The 16,522-nt window shown below is 41.0% G+C and overlaps 6 protein-coding genes across 6 annotated transcripts; 3 read left to right on the top strand and 3 right to left on the bottom strand.

Annotated features, from left to right (window-relative positions):
• Positions 1–294: 294 nt before the first annotated feature.
• On the top strand, positions 295–2,535 carry EAF02_011220 (uncharacterized protein; the record flags this gene model as incomplete). Its single annotated transcript, XM_038907266.1, has 4 exons — positions 295–956; positions 1,008–1,339; positions 1,394–1,482; positions 1,771–2,535. 4 exons carry the CDS (start codon positions 295–297, stop codon positions 2,533–2,535), a joined length of 1,848 nt encoding a protein of 615 aa, XP_038753010.1.
• Positions 2,536–3,980: 1,445 nt separating this feature from the next.
• Positions 3,981–6,186, top strand: EAF02_011219 (uncharacterized protein; the record flags this gene model as incomplete). The annotated part of the gene is made up of 2 exons (XM_038907265.1): positions 3,981–4,565; positions 4,618–6,186. The coding sequence occupies 2 exons, from the start codon at positions 3,981–3,983 to the stop codon at positions 6,184–6,186; spliced, it is 2,154 nt and encodes a 717-aa protein (XP_038753009.1).
• A 1,745-nt stretch (positions 6,187–7,931) lies between these two features.
• Positions 7,932–9,171, bottom strand: EAF02_011218 (uncharacterized protein; the record flags this gene model as incomplete). The annotated part of the gene is made up of 4 exons (XM_038907264.1): positions 7,932–8,064; positions 8,169–8,522; positions 8,588–8,799; positions 8,911–9,171. The coding sequence occupies 4 exons, from the start codon at positions 9,169–9,171 to the stop codon at positions 7,932–7,934; spliced, it is 960 nt and encodes a 319-aa protein (XP_038753008.1).
• A 4,226-nt stretch (positions 9,172–13,397) lies between these two features.
• EAF02_011217 (uncharacterized protein) lies at positions 13,398–14,451 on the bottom strand (the record flags this gene model as incomplete). Its single annotated transcript, XM_038907263.1, has 2 exons — positions 13,398–13,992; positions 14,069–14,451. 2 exons carry the CDS (start codon positions 14,449–14,451, stop codon positions 13,398–13,400), a joined length of 978 nt encoding a protein of 325 aa, XP_038753007.1.
• A 237-nt stretch (positions 14,452–14,688) lies between these two features.
• EAF02_011216 (uncharacterized protein) lies at positions 14,689–15,665 on the top strand. Its single transcript, XM_038907262.1, has 3 exons — positions 14,689–15,012; positions 15,175–15,315; positions 15,398–15,665. The coding sequence occupies exons 1-3, from the start codon at positions 14,839–14,841 to the stop codon at positions 15,527–15,529; spliced, it is 447 nt and encodes a 148-aa protein (XP_038753006.1). The 5' UTR covers positions 14,689–14,838; the 3' UTR covers positions 15,530–15,665.
• A 206-nt stretch (positions 15,666–15,871) lies between these two features.
• Positions 15,872–16,412, bottom strand: EAF02_011215 (uncharacterized protein; the record flags this gene model as incomplete). Its single annotated transcript, XM_038907261.1, has 2 exons — positions 15,872–16,110; positions 16,178–16,412. The coding sequence occupies 2 exons, from the start codon at positions 16,410–16,412 to the stop codon at positions 15,872–15,874; spliced, it is 474 nt and encodes a 157-aa protein (XP_038753005.1).
• Between the last annotated feature and the right edge of the window lie 110 nt (positions 16,413–16,522).

The following is a 16,522-nucleotide window of genomic DNA, read 5'->3' as shown; positions in this document are numbered from 1 at the left end:
GGTTTGTTATCTCGACCTTTAAAGATCCTCAATGCCCACAATTTTCACATCATGGATACATTCGCTTTTTCTTATTCATAAATGATTCCCTCCCCATCAGAAAGTGGTTTGCAGTGTCAATATCTTTACTTACTTATTTACTTACTCACTACTGTTCTTAGTATTTCTTAATCAATCAAAGTTTCATGAGTAGAATATCAAAGCGCATTGTGCACCTCTTCTTAAGTACGTTTGGGTGACAAGAATAAGGGAAAAGGCTTGTTTTCCCATAAGTCTTTGCACTATCACTTCAATATGACGGACAACAGAAGCCTTGAGAAGGATGATCTCCATGATTTCAAATCCTCAAATACAGCTTCTGTAACTCTCGCATCTTCACTATCAGATCATGAAAACCACTACCCTCCGCTCTCGCATGCTCCTTCTATCACATCTCTATCATCCGATTCGATCAACAGTGATCCTCTCGCTCCTCTCGAACACGCTCTCACACCGAATCTTGAAACGGTTGCCGAACAGCTTGCACACGCTCAATTAAGTTACACGAGGACTGGTACTTCATACGCGACTAATGGGTCACGAAACCCATCATTCGAAGTCGATTTCGAAGACAACGATCCTGACGATCCAAGGAATTGGCCTTTGTGGTATCGATCTTATACAATTTTTGCCGTGAGTTTTGCGACATGGTCGACGGTTTTGTATAGTTCGTCCTATACATCCAGTATGCCAGGAATGATGAAAGAATTCTCCGTCACAAGTGAACCGTTAGCGACATTGGGTGTGACGACATATTTACTGGGGTTAGCGACTGGTAGTTTGGTTCTTGCACCATTGAGTGAGATTTGGGGTAGGCGACCAGTTTATATTGGATCTTTGGCTTTCTTCTCTTTGATGGTTCTACCCTGTGCTTTATCAACTTCATTAGGGGAAGTGTTGGGTGTTAGGTTTGTTGGGTAAGTTATAATGCGATTCGTCACATTTCATCGGTACTAACATGAACACAGTGCGCTTGCAGGTGCTGCTATGATATCAAACTCTCCTGGAACAGTTGCAGATATCACAACTGACCAATACCGTGCATTGGTCTTTAGTATCTGGAGTATTGGCCCAATGAATGGTCCAGTAACGGGCCCCCTAATTGGTGGTTTTGCTGCAGAATACTTAGGGTGGAGATGGACAAATTGGATTGTGATGATACTTTCCGGATGCGCATGGATAGCTTGTGGATTTGTCAAGGAGACTTATGCACCAGTCATTCTAATCAAGAAAGCAGCAAAAATGCGAAAAGAAACGGGCGATGAGCGATATTGGTGTCGATACGATCAAAAGAAGAGCTGTGAGTGAATGGTGAAATTCTTAACTATTGACAGACACTGAATTTCGATTATAGTCTTTGAGATCCTAAAGATTAATCTTTCTCGACCATTTGTCCTAAGTTTCACCGAGCCAATTCTTTGGTTTTGGAACACGTATATTGCTGTAGGTTTTTCTCATAACTTAGCTTCGTCAATTTTGGTATTGTAAAATCAAGTTCCAATAGTTCGGACTGCAGATCCTCAATTGGAGACTCAATGTCTGAAAGCAATCCAAGATTCACAATGGATCGGTCTCTCGAGCTGTCGAGACGACTTGCTTGAATTAAGACATCGAAAGTCTCCGATTGTCGAACTATCGTTCGGGCTATTGGGAATTTCATCTGATATACAATAATGATTCGGCTATGAAACTTATATCACGAGAATAAATTATACTAATCAGTACTTTTAGATCATCTATGGTATCCTTTATCTTTGTTTTGTCGCATACCCGATTATTTTTACAGACATGCGTGGATGGAGTCTTGGACAGACCGGTCTTGCTTTCCTAGGAATCGGATTAGGAACTATGCTCGGAATTATTGCTGAACCACTCATTCGCAAAATGATCAACTCACACAAGAAAGATCCCGAGACCGGAAAAGTCCCACCCGAAGCTTCGGTCAGCATTATTTGTATAGCAGCTGTTTTATGTCCCATTGGTCAAATCTGGTTTTCTTGGACTTGCGTTCCCATCACCATCCATTGGATTTGGCCTATTCTCGCCGGAATTCCCTTTGGGGCAGGAAATACCCTAGTGTTTATCTACGGAACAAATTATCTCGCTGGCTCATACGGTATCTATTCGGCATCGGCATTGGCGGGAAATAGTGTGGTCAGATCAATTGTTGGAGGTACATTACCATTGGCTGGACCGGCGATGTATGGCGCGCTCAACCCGCAATGGGCTGGAACTCTTCTGGGATTGGTGCAGGTCATCCTTATTCCAATTCCTTTCATTTTCTATAAATGGGGATCCAAGATTAGAGCGAAGAGTCCGTTGATTAAGCAGATGAGGGAGGAACAAGAGAGAAATGATAAGAGAGCTGCTAGGGCGAAGAGAAAGGAGGAAAAGAAAATGGCGATGGATACAGAAAATGCAGGAGTGATGAGGGCAAGTGAGAAAGACATGGAAAAGGGGAATGAGGTTGTGACTGGGATGGAAGAAAAGGCGTGATGGCGTGAGTGGACGATTTTCGAGACATGTTGATAAGGGATGAGATAATGATTGTAAGAGTGATGTACATGTGCGGATGATACCCAACGATAGAAAATAATAGAATAATGTTTGAACTTGTAGTATTTTGGGAACTGCATTTCGAACACTTTGATGCATATTGGGTTAGTGAAATGGGCAAAGACAACTGCATGGTCATCTGTAGGTCAATTGGGTATGATATGAATGATCAGCCACCAGTAATCATATAGTATCATTCAGCCCTATAATTTAGAATAAATGCGCGGAGAAGAGTAGGATTGACCTGAAATGATAGGTTATGAAAGTGATGATACCATTCTCCGAAATCCGAACTGCAATCCAGACGTTTGAAAACACGGGATGATACATCAGCCTTATGGAGTCTCTGAGACAGTTGGTATCACGAGCGCTAGACTTCGGTAATTTAAGATGCTGGGGTAGTACGATATAAGATTATGGAGGCTGAGTAAAAAGTTTTCGTCAGGAAGAATAGTTCGAGTGATGTTGTTGATGTGGTGAAGGGGTGAGTGTAAGGAGATGAAGATGTGAACCTTGTGGGATGATTTTTATCATATAGTTGGTTTGGTTGTGAATCAATAAAGGGGTTGTGGTGAATAGTAGAAAAAGACTAATGGAGATCGGTTCTTGATAGTACTACTAGGTAGGTATGTATATATATACAAGGCTGAGGTGTATCGAACCTTATTTGAATGGGATCGATCCGGTACTACTAACGTATAATATCATTCAAAACCAGATATGGTAGACCAACCGTAAGTTTCTATTTAATATCGACTGTACTACGAGTTTAATCAGAGTAAAGGGTTGTTGTTGTCCTCCCACCCATATCCACATCCACATCACATCACATCAAACCTTCAGCCTTACTTATACTAGCACGCACAAGCGACAAACTAAACAAAGAACACAAAACAACACCTTCCACCTTTTTCTTTCCTTCTCCCTTCTCCCCTCTCTACACGCTCAATTTCAACGGTACTCTCCCGAAATCCCTTCATCAGTGTCAAGACAATTATACACTCAATTTAAAATATCTTCTTCTTCTTCGTACGGTCGACTTGACGAACAGCAAATCGAGAAATCACATCAAATAAAAAACCCATTTGTTGATCTATTTTGACATCATCTCAATAACCTAAACAAAATAGCCTTACCAATTTTTTCTCCACAAATTTCTCGCACAGTCACCGCCCACCCACAACGAACAACAACATCAATCTCGAGATTTTCGAAGAACTTATTCGATTCACTTCCATCAAGACAACTTCCCATTAAAAGGATTTCGTCTCGACATTCAAGCCATCTCGAATCCAATCCCCAAGGACATTCCGCACGACAAAGAAGACTTTACAATATCCACAATTTGTTACCGAAAAAGAATTTTACTGTGACTTTCATTAGCCATGGCAGTTCCGACACAAATTGCATACAGAACACTGAAAGGGATTGGTATCTTGGATGCCGCACCCGTCTATCAACCTTTGCCTGGTTTCCAGAGACCCGAAGGTAACTCTCGCTGCTGTACCTATTCGCCATGCGGTCGGTACTTTGCTTGGGCTTCTACTGACGGAGTGTCTGTCATTGACACACATGATGGTCGCACCATCACTACTCTTCCTACACCGAATGTTTACGAATTGGGCTTCTCCCCCCTCGGTTCATACGTCATTACTTGGGAAAGACCCTCAAAGGACGAGAATGGTGATGCGGTCAAGAACTTGAAGATCTGGCGTACAGTGGAGGAAATCGCGGAGGGAGCTGAGAAGGAAGTTGTTGGGAGATTTGTGCAAAAATCACAAACCGGTTGGAACCTTCAATACACTTTCGATGAGAAATATTGCGCCCGAAATGTTACGAATGAGGTTCAATTCTACGAGAGTGGAGATTTGCGAACGGTTTGGAACAAGCTTCGTGTTGAGGGTGTTGCGGATTTTGCAGTTTCTCCCGGAAACAACTATTCTGTAGCTGTTTTCGTTCCAGAGCGCAAGGTATGTAATGTTTAATTTTTAGGTTGGGAGGTTTGCTAATAGATCACGTCAGGGTCAACCATCTGCCGTCAAGGTTTTCAACGTTCCTCAATTCAATGCCCCGGTTTCGCAAAAGACATTTTTCAAGGGCGACAAGGTTCAATTGAAGTGGAATCAATTGGGTACAACTTTGATTGTTCTCGCCCAAACAGATGTTGATAAGTCGAACAAAAGTTACTACGGAGAGACTACATTGTATGTGTTGAGCGCAAATGGTGGATTCGATTCTAGAATCACTCTTGACAAGGAGGGGCCAATTCACGATGTTTCATGGTCACCAAACTCGAAAGAATTTGGTGTCATTTACGGATACATGCCAGCAAAGACAACCATTTTTAACCAAAGGGCTGTTGCAACTCATACATTCCCCCTTGGTCCTAGAAACACAATCTTGTTCTCCCCTACTGGTCGATTTGTTTTGGTGGCCGGTTTCGGAAACTTAGCTGGTCAAATGGACATTTACGATGTCGAAAAGGACTACAGAAAGATTTGCACAATTGAAGGTGGAAATCCTAGTGTTTGCGAGTGGAGTCCTGATAGCAAGTACATCTTGACAGCCACAACCAGTCCCAGATTGAGAGTTGATAACGGTATTCGATTATGGCACGTCACTGGCGGAATCATGTACAACGAGGATATGGTCGAGTTATACCACGTTACATGGAGACCACAACGCCCCGAAAGTTTCCCAGCTGGAGACTTCTTGAGCCCAGTTCCTCAACCGCATTCGTCGGCTGTCGCTTACTTGGGTACTGTGAAAACACCATCCAAGCCAGCAGGAGCTTATCGTCCTCCTGGAGCACGTGGCCAAGCTACCCCATCTCACTTTAAGCGTGAAGATGAAGGTGGATCTGCTCATTTTGTCAGCAATGGTACATCAATGGTCAATACCAATGGATTTGGTCGATCTCGTAGACAAGTCCCTGGTGCTGATTTAAGCGAGAATTCTGTTCCAGGTGCTGCACCCGCCGTCCCAGGCGCTGTTGAAGATGAAAATCTTTCAAAGGCCGCACTCAAGAACAAGAAGAAGCGTGAAGCAAAGAAATTAAAGGATGCAGAGGCTAAAGTAGGTGGTCTTGGTGCTGGAACCCCTGATGCTCCAAGAGGTCCAGGTGGTGATCGTAGCCCAGATCGTAGAGATCGTCAACGTAGTCGCTCAAAGAGTAACAACAACATGCGTTCTCCATCTCAGCTTCGAACTCATGGTAACGGTGGTCCTCACAACCTTCATCAACATCCTCACCCCCATCAAAACCAACGTCAAAACGGAGGTGTATCTCCAAATGGAGGCGCAGGTACACCAACCAGTGCAGGTGGAATGAAGAACCTATCAATCAACTCGAATCAAAAACCAATTACTCCAACCCAACAGTTTTCAACACCGGAATTATCAGTCACAAGCCCAGGTGGTGATGGTAGTCCATCTGCTAAGAAGAAGAGAGGATTACAAAAGAAGATCAGAGCAATTGAGGATTTGGAAATGAGGAGAGCTGGTGGTGAGAAGTTGGAGGATACACAAGTGAAAAAGATCGCTACTAAAGGAGCTGTTCAAGCAGAGTTGGATGCACTTGATAGAGAGTAGATCTTTTTTGGGGAAAGTGATGTAGAATGGGAGGAGAGGCTTGATGTAGAGAATTGGCCAGTTAGACAATCCTTTGGAAAAACTTTTTCATATCAACCTTTTTATTTTATATCATAGTGGTGAAAATGGGTCTGTACATCCAAGGCGCTGGATTTTATATGGTGCATGGATGGATGGATGGGTGGGTGGGTATGCTGGGCGTGGCGTTGAGTCATGAGATATGAAAGTACTGATCTTGAAGGTCGGAAGGTGGTCAAGTGGCTTGATATCAATGATTTGTATGTATGTATGTATGTATGAATGAATGAATGGATGGATGAATAGATGGCATTCATCAATTATATGCCCTGGATTGTTAGGTGTCGATGATGCGAATAACGTGGATGATGTATGATATAGTATTCATGAATATATGTATACAACTCTTATTTATTAATCTTAGGGCTTATTCGGATTGATTTTTTATTTGTTTGATGAAATCTCTAATAATAATAAAATGGTAAGGATAATTAAAATATTGAAGTTAATATATATTGAGTATATTTAATTAAGGTTGATATATTTGAAATAATATTGGGATACATAAAATTAAATTGAAAATGAAGAAGATAATATTTTTTTTAAATATATTTATTTATTATAATTCAAAAATTGTTATTAATTATTATATGAGAAAAGTTGAGAAAATTTGTTATTTTAAGATTATTAGATTATTAGATTTGATATTTTATTAGTTTGAATGTTGGGTTGTGTTTGTTTTGGAATATTTTAGTTGTATATTGGATTTAATGAAGTTTAATATATATTGGGTTTAATATTGTGTTTGATAAATATATTAGTCTAATATCGAGAAAAAAACATCGATCGGAACGAACCCTAATACTGATATTCTTATATTCTGATATTACAGTTAATATCAGATAGAATAGGACTACCTAGTAGATGGAATAAACCGTGAATTCAGGAGACAGTGATTCCTGAGGTCTATTCTTATATACTAAGTAGGTATGCGGAATATGTGATTTTTTGTAGGAGGTGTTTATGTTTGAGTGTATTAATGTTGTAATGTAATGATATTATTGAATTGAGAGGGATATTAATTAGTAATGTTAAAAGATTATTTTTGGACTATACTCATTGATATTTTGTATTAGATTTAATTTTTGTACGGAATAGTAGTGATGTTCTAATTAGTTAATGATTTGTTTATTATTGGAACCTTTAAAATGAAATAAAATGATGGGTTGGAGAGGGATGGGATTGTTCGATGTAAGATTATTATATCTCAATATCATGATTCATCTGAATGTTCATTATATATTGTTAGTGCGAATGTTTGGGATAAATAGTAAGGGAATATCATTTCTGATAGTGATATTGTAGTAAATAGATTTATCTGTGTTGGAACTTGGTTCGTGAGTAGGTTGATAGGGATAGGAATAAAACCATGAGTGTGAGTGTTGGTTAAGAATATTTATATGTATTCGTAAAATGTCAAATATCTTTATTTACAGTGAAGTATGTATGTACAACGAATTTCCAATCAAACCATAAAAGTATATACAAAATTCTTCTTCTGATCCCCCGTTTTTTTTTTAGATTCTTTCACCCAGTGACGAGATCTCGACCCTCGAGAATTATTTTCCTCGCCCATCTTTTCAAGTTTCCCTGGTGAAATCTTTCCGATCCTCAATTTGGATGAGGCCAATCATATAGTATGAGAACGAGAGAAAACCACAGACGATTTAGACAGAAGGCCATCCGTTGGTGAAGGTGAGATAGTTGTATCCGAAGAGATAATTTGCATCTGCGATACCGATTGTTGGGTTTGCGTAGTGGTAGTAGAGGATTGGTCCGGAGGATGAGAGATAGACACCCCTAGTTTGTGGTTAGTATGTGAATGTGTATGTATCAAGCCTCCAAGATATTCCCATATGGAAAACACTCAAGATGAAATTTCGACAAGAAGAAAATAATCTTACTGTCCACCCGGTCCATAAACATTCCCATGACTAGCTAACAAAGTCGTTCCGCCACCAGCCGACAAAGCCTTCCCACTCTGGTCCACGAAATTTCCAGTCGCGGTTTTGCTTCTTCCCATGATGATTTTGTATTCTGCGCCTTGGGCAGGCTTGGAGGTATCGTAGTGGCAGCAAATACCAGATGAAATGAGGAGGTAGTAGTATCCGGAATAATAAAACATGTAGGAGCCTTCTTCGGAATGGGTGCCACTAGAATTATAGGCGAGGTTGTAGGAGGCGGAACTGCCGGCTTTGGTGGGGGTTGAGGCCATGGCTACTTGGTAGATGTCGCCCCAGAAGGAACCGAAGTTGAGACTATGGGTTGGGAGTTAGTTTGTGTGGGAGTTAGGGATGGAGAATGAAAGGAAGGAGAGACGAACTAATAGGTACTGCCGACCAAGATAAGATTAGGATCAATAGCATTGTAAAGTTTGCCGGGTGAGGATGCTACACCAGTAGCACCATGATCGGTCCATGATCCTACTTCCATGGTGGTGGAGGTTGCAACTCCGATTGCTGAGTTTTGGGTGCCGAAACTCGAAACAGCATAGTACATGTAGTAAGTGGAGCCGATGAGATGAACATCAGGTGCCTATATTGTGATTAGTATGTCACTTTATATTTTTGTCTTTATTCTTCAACTGCACAATAAATAGATAGAGAGAACAACATAAGTTAAAGAAGTGAAAAGGAGGAAGCATACCCAAAGATCGCTATTTCCACTCAAATTAATACTACTTTTACTCAAAGCATCACCAACATAAGTCCAAGGACCAGCTAATGCAGTAGCTTTCCAAATACCAATACCATTTCCGGTATTGAACTTGAACCAAGTTCCATCACTTGAACGTTGGATCAAGGCAGGATCATGAGCGTAGCAATTACCAGAACAAGCACCTGGATTTGCATATGCAGCAACGAGACTAATTAGCCCTAAAATCGGGAGGAGGATCCGAGAAAACATGATGAGAAAGGATGATGATGGTGAGGAGATGAGATGAAACAATCTGTGAGGGAGATCTGGAGCTTATATGTAGTACGGATATACTGAGGAACTTCTCATCCCATGCCTCTCCTCTATTTTTCTTGGCTGCTTATCAGATAGCCTACTCTGCCGGGAAAATGTTACTAGAGGTTCATCTCTATGTACTTAATATGGAACTGATCAATAGCCGTCCCATTCTCAGGGACTCTCGAATCTTAGTTTCCTTGTCATAACAACCCAATAATACAAGAGATAAGATCTCTCTGATTACATACACTCACACAGCCGCCGCATCTATTCATACATTCGAATCAACATTATGTCAAATACGTGCCTGAACTTCCGAACTTCCGAAAATTCTAAGCTTTTGACTGGTGGATCCAACATGCATCTTGAGAATCGATGTGTATCAGGATATCTCCCCCAGTGCTGATCCACCTGGCACGCGGTCCTAGTAACTATCTCCTTGCCCTGTGCCTGATAACTCTAATTAGAAACTGATTCCAAATATCCAGAATGTCAAAAGCGCACCAATGAAGTTTACAAAATAGGACCCGGAGAGACTTCTCTTGGCAGGTTGAAAGCCGACATGTGTAGATGAAAATTCATCTCGGTATCGAGGTATTTGGTGCGTTTCTAACCTCTTCCCGTGAAAGTAGTCACATAGATTTCATCACTCCTGCATCTTGCGGGGTTCACGTGGTATATTCTCCTTTAGCCGACCACTTGAGATTCAACATCACATAATCTAGCGCTTGCTATTATGTTATCTTTCCTATCCCGTCTGATCCGTTCCATTGCTTCGACTCAAGACAATTGGTGGATTCCATCTTCACGGTATCACATTTGTCCCATTATTTCCCCAAATGGAACATGGAGAAAAGAACCCTGTTGCTTGTAGCGAGTTTTCGACTAGGTACGCAGTGGTAAGGTCACTTTGTATATTCCATTGGGCCCTGTAAATGCCGATGAGGTGGAACTTCAAAACCCCGGGAAAGACGCTATGTACCCCACAACAAGGAACTTGTAATTTCTGATGCATGTAGAAATGTCCGAATGAGGGTGGACAAAAACCACAATACGTGAATCTTCTCTTCGAGACTTCGAGATAGGAAGACCAAAAGTGCGGAATTCATCTACTCAATTTCGTAAAGCTCGATACGAGTTGCGAGAATTTCGTTTCGGGTATAGATTCGGATTGATCACTCTGGGAATAGGAGATTTTTTATTGGTCCACTTGCGTTTATTTGTTTGTCTACTCCACTGTCTTCAACAAACATTTCCTCTTTGAGAATCGGACTATGGTGAACTTGGTAAGCTTACAGGAACAACAACGAGGGGAAATGCAAAAATGGGGGTGCGGTCTAATTGGAGCGAAAGCATGCTTCCGTTCCTGCAACGTTCGAGTAAGTGGCGCATGGACTCTTCTTGGCTGTAGGTTGAGTCTTGTTCCGCTTGACTAACGAACGATTGTTCATCTGATCTGGAATACACACTAACTAACATGGCGGCCCGGCCCTGAGTTAAAGTTAGATGTTGATTTTAACCTTTACTTTTACTCTACGTGAAGTTTGGAATAGACTATTAATCTAGAGTAGGATTAGCTCCAAACATTACAGAAGAAAGTTTGGAATTGGAAGCGCGCGAATGAAAAGAGTGATCTGGAATCAAATTCTGGTAGGCCTTCCCAACTTTCATTGAAGTACACTGGGTGATACTGCTCTTCTGTGCTGCGCGATAGAATTCAGATGCCAAGAGTGGAGTTGGATATTTATGTATATTTTCGTAAGTCAAGTAAGTATTTTTACGTTATTCTCTTTTTTTCACCTCAAGATTCTGCGATGTCAGCTGTAATTATAAGCATCAGTAGTCTTCTTTCTTTCTTTACTTTGCTGTCAGTCTTCAGTTTGTCGAACTCTTTCAAATCTTTCTATAGTTCTCAAGTCTCGCCTTTATCTTTAACCCACGCGGCCCCGTATTCGGATCCTATATGTAGTCCAGATAGCCGTAACCCAAGCATCGTATATCCGACGGATATCGGTATCGACTCATATCAGTATGGATGGGTATAAAGATGATCAGAGCCATCTTGTTTAACACAAGGACGCTTTGGTTGTTAAGACTACTTCGATGTTTTATCATGCTTGGAGTCCTGGGATGCTTTCCCTGAATAAAATACTACAATAATCTCTTTGGCTTTTTTAAAAGTATCCCCATGAGATAACATACTTCGATTTCATTTCGGACCTGGACATCTGTGGTGATAAAATAATAAATGGTTTGATCAGCCTACATGATAGGTATATTACAACGCAGGTGAAAGTGCTGATCTAGATGGTCCATTGCTTCCATGTCCTCATGGCTCGTATTTCCTTCACTCCTCTCTCGGAAATCCTAGGTGGTATGTCGATAAGTAGCGAAAGGCTCAGGAGTAAACTTCATCCACAGCGATATTCCTAACCAGCACCTAACACATCAACGATACCATCCTCTTTCATCTGTTTCGAACTCACTATTACTCTTACATACCCCTCCCTACAGAATCTCTGTATCACTCCCCTTACCATCTATCTTATGGTACCTCGTTCCTCAACTTCTGTTCAACATATCTTGTTCAACATCAAATCACAATCTAGTCAGAGCCCTATCAACGAAGCCCCCATCGTTCTAATCCTAGATTTAGATTAGTTTACTCATCATTCAGTTTATATGAGAGGTATAGGACGGGAGATAGGTAAGAGTTCTGGAACCTACTTATCGCACCCCTGTGACAAATGTGACAAAAATCCCCGCAAAAATGAGGTTTTCATCATATAAACTAATAAATTTAATATTTAATTCAAATCTTTGTATTTATTTTGAAAAAAAATTAGAAATAATATTAATTGTAATTCAAATATAAAAAAGTAATTGAAATATTTTTCATTATTTTTATTGATTAATTATTTAGAATTGAAATCGAAAATTTTCAAAAATTCTAACACATAACATTTTCCCATATAAAATAAACAAATTTCATAATAAATTAAAAATTTCAACTTTACCACTCCATCAAAATCTTATTTGAAAAAAAATAATAAAAACCTTCTATTCATTTTCTATAAAATTTGATTAATTCAAGATATTTTTCCAAAGGAATTTGAATTTATTCTCTTATTATAATAAATAAACTAAAATATAAAAATTGAATAATCCCATATTTTAGCTGGAAAACATTAAATATACAATAAAATAAGATTCCGAACTCCTTACATTTTCCTTCTTCTTCTATTTATAATGTTTTGACTATCCATATTTCCGTTCTTTCCTTTCATCGTCTTCTTGTCTCGTCCCAATCTGCAAATATTCTTCGATTGCTCTCTCCCTTCCCTATGATTTCCTCTCCCTTCCCCTTTCTCTTCCTCCAATCCCCACAACCTCACTAACCCACCTTCCTCTCGAATTTCATTCATCACTCTCCCAAACGAGATTCAAATCTTCAATCCCAATCCCAATTCCAGTCTAACCCCATCGCCAGCATCAAGTACATGCCTACACAACACAACTCATCACATCCCAGCTTAACTTCCAAACTCAATGAATCACAAGACTCCCAGTCCCGAGACACTCTAGGCTCTAGAAGCTACGTTTGCTGTAGCTGGTATTGGGTACTTTGAAGAAATACAAAGAACGGAGGAGAAGAGGGATGAAAACAAGGGATGGAAAGTATGAGTTGACTGAGTGAGTCGGATGAAATGATAAAAACAGAAGGGTGATGAGTCGTATAACGATGATGTAGAACCCGATTGCTGAGACAATTTTTACCAAGCTACCAAACTTCATAAAAGGGGGTATCGACGGGACGGTTTCTTTAGGTCAGAGATGATGTTCAAAAAGAAGAGGAGAGCATGATCAGATAAGCGTGTGTAACGTCGAATCTAATTTTGATGTACAAAATATATCTGTATAATGTAACATGCAATAATTTTCGTAGCAGGTACCCCTTCATTTTCCTGATATTATCAATCTGTAACCGAGACGCCCAAGACGCAATGAGCTTCCAGTCCATATTCATATCTCGTTATGATGCCCAATTTCATCTATCCTCCCTGTCTTTTCTGGCTGGTTTCAACTTCATCTCAGCCTTACTGTTGACCATGACTCCACTTGATGAATATCAAAGTTGTTCCCTCGCAAATTTCAGTCCATATGAATCAATGAACCCCTCACCTCCCCTTAAAAATGGGCTTCCTCTTCTCTCTAAAAGCAGCCAACGCCTCATCTCTATCTTCCGTCCCTACAACCCTTCCATACATATCATTTTCAACATCTTCCCTCGCCCAGCCAACAGCTTTCAATGCACTCCTTACTGCCACGGGACCTCCCTCACAAATCGTCCCAGCCAAGTGAACCGCCTCTCTCAAAACGGCTTCTTTAGCCCGTTTCATCATATCTCCCTTCTCTTGTCCATCTCCCTCCCCCTCCCCTTCATTCTCCTTAACCTCAACCAAGCGATCCGCAATTCCTAGAAAATACGCTTCCGGACCACTCACTCTCCTCCCTGTCAATATCAAATCCCGCGCTCTTCCGATCCCTATCAAAGCTGGAAGTCGGTGTGTTCCGCCCGCGCCGGGTATTATACCAAGTCTCGTTTCTGGCAAACCAACGACGGCCGTAGAAGCAAGACCACGCATGTGTGTACAAAGAGCCAATTCGAGACCACCACCAAGAGCAACCGAGGAAATTGCGGAGATGGTTGGAATCGGAAGTGCAGAAAGTTTTGTAAATGTGGAGCGGAGATTATGGAGGAATGTTTGAGTCCTAATTGATGTTTATTTATGATTAGTCTGTATTTTGTATTGCAATTCAACCACCAGATAAATGAACAAGAACATACATCTCCGGGGTGAAAGTAGCCCTCTCTTTCAGATCTGCTCCCGCACAAAATACCCCGTCAACCTCACTGGTAATGATCAAAGCTCTCGTTGGTCCATCTTCTCCCTGCGGCCTAACCTTCCTTATCTCATTTCCCTCTGCGTCATATTCCGCCGCAATGTTATCTACATGCGCGCGCAATTCTTGTAGTAATTGAATGCTAATAGCATTACGAGCTTCGGGGCGACATAATGATAGAACACGGATGGTACCGTTAGAATGCGGGGTCGGGATTTGGAAGGAGGAAATGAATTGTGGTCGACCTGATTTGGCAGTGGAGTAAAATCGTGGAGTGACGAGTTTAGGGAGCGTAGATTTGAGGGAGAATTGGAGGAGTGGTCGCATTTTTAAGATTGTGGATTGACGAGATTGAAGTGAGGATATTGATATTGATATCAATATAATAATGCGGAGAGAACCTCGGGAAGCTTTGTATGTATGCGGATATCAGCGGGTACTAGCGGACGGACTATATGGAGTGATTATTGTAAGATCTTACAAGGAAGACACAACTAAATATAACGATGTCATCACTCACTCTTGAATCGAATCGCTAATCAAATCCACAAGACCAATCCAGAACCAAGATTAATAATCTTCAGCCCCGAATCTTACTGTATCAAAATTATAGATACATATATCTTACATATAAACTCGACATCCAATACCTAATACTTGAATTATCATTGACCTTCCCTCCTCGAAGTAATCATTCTCAACTGTCGTCCAAAGATGTCCGATCCAAACCCTTCAAACGGCGCAACGGTCGCCTCACTCCCACCCGCAGCCATAGCTTTAGCAACCAGGATGTACGACGCAGCTCGAAATGGGGATGTCGAGATTTTCGAACAAGCTTTACCTCGAGGACTACCGGCTAATATGACAAATGAGAAAGGTGATAGTCTCGTAAGTTTTAGTTTTTGATTAAGAATCGTTGATTATGTTGTCAGCTACGACGCCCAGCAAGTCTTGGTAACTCCATATCACGTGACATTTATTCTCTCACATGATTTGGGTTTCGATGCTACAACTTTTGAATCAATGGACGCTCTCTGACCTGGAAAATAGATAATGTTAGCAGCCTACCACGGTCATGCACCACTCGTTCGACTTCTTCTTCAGCATGGTGCGAATTCCAACTCATTGAATGATCGAGGACAATCTCCTTTAGCAGGTGCTGTCTTCAAGGGAGAATCTGAAGTTATCGAGGTATGCAAATCTCTTTTACGTTCCTGTCAAACTTTCTCGAATCTCTGGATTGGTGTTCTTCTAGATTCTAATAAATTAACAGGCATTACTCGAAGGCAATGCAGATCCAGAACATGGTTCTCCAAGCGCAATGAGAGCCGTAGAATTATTCAAGCAAGAAGAGAAATGGCTAAAGAAGTTTGAGGAGGCGCCTGGCAGAGGAAAGGCTTTGTAGAGAATAGGAATAGGGTACGGTGTTTTCGTTCAGACGATAATCGGGTCTCGAGAGGTGTTAGGTCTTCTAGGTTATGTACACTATTTGACATTGAATCTGCAGTACGTTTCCGTATTGTCATAATAATCAATTGCTGCAAATCACTTGCGACCCTTTTTGGTTCTTATTTATAAGAAAACGAGACAAGGCCCCTTCTATGAACAATCAGACAAAGCAAAACGAACACCATATAAGACCCAAAACATCATCGACGCACGATCACCGTTTACAATTTTCCCATCTTTCTCCTAGCCACCTCTTCCCCCCCCATATCTCTCCTTCTCCACCCCTTTCATCCCCACACTAATTAGGCACAACATCCAACCCATACCCTTCCACCGGCAACGCCGTACTACACTGTCCCCAAACCTGCACACTAACCGGACTAACCGTCAACGGCCCACACGTATTCTGCGTCTGAGTAAAACTTCCCGAGTACCCCGTGATCGCACAATATCCCGTTCCATCCGCGACGATCTTTGCAATCTTGAGGGGATTATCAATGACGTAGTTATTTCCATCCACAGGGAAAGTTTGTTGGACTAGATAGGGGGGTTAGTGGTGAGACGAGGGGATTTTAGGAAAGAGAGAAGAATAGAGAATACATACAAGAATCACCATTCCTGGCATAGAAAGTAAGAACCACATCTCCCGCGCTAGGATAATCATTTCGTGCGATGTGAGGAACAGTAGTATTAAAATCACTTCGTTCAACGTGCGAAGTAGTAGTATTCAAACTTCTCCTTGACAGAAAAGCATCACCTTCAGTAAAATGATCAATCGGTGCCGCAAAGACACACGAGACCATCAATGCCACGAAAGTGACAAGAGTTAAGGTATTCATCTTCTACCCTCGAATCCTTAAGTACGCAAAAATATGAAAAAATTATTGAGAAAAAAAATCGATAGTTTCTGTGTTTTATAACTTGAGAATGTGGTCAAGTTTAGATATCT

The sequence above is a fragment of the Botrytis sinoallii genome (assembly GCF_014898435.1).
Source record: "Botrytis sinoallii strain Bc 23 chromosome Unknown BSIN_030, whole genome shotgun sequence".
Taxonomy (NCBI): Eukaryota; Fungi; Ascomycota; class Leotiomycetes; order Helotiales; family Sclerotiniaceae; genus Botrytis; species Botrytis sinoallii.
Note: the sequence above shows the minus strand (reverse complement) of the source record. Positions and strands in the feature narration are given on the sequence as shown.

Excerpts from the sequence above, each read along its gene's own strand:
- EAF02_011216 (XM_038907262.1), top strand. The coding sequence starts at position 14,839 with ATGTCCGATCCAAACCCTTCAAACGGCGCAACGGTCGCCTCACTCCCA. Across the intron at positions 15,013-15,174 it reads ATGAGAAAGGTGATAGTCTC|ATAATGTTAGCAGCCTACCA; the intron begins GTAAGTTTTAGT and ends CCTGGAAAATAG. Across the intron at positions 15,316-15,397 it reads GAGAATCTGAAGTTATCGAG|GCATTACTCGAAGGCAATGC; the intron begins GTATGCAAATCT and ends ATAAATTAACAG.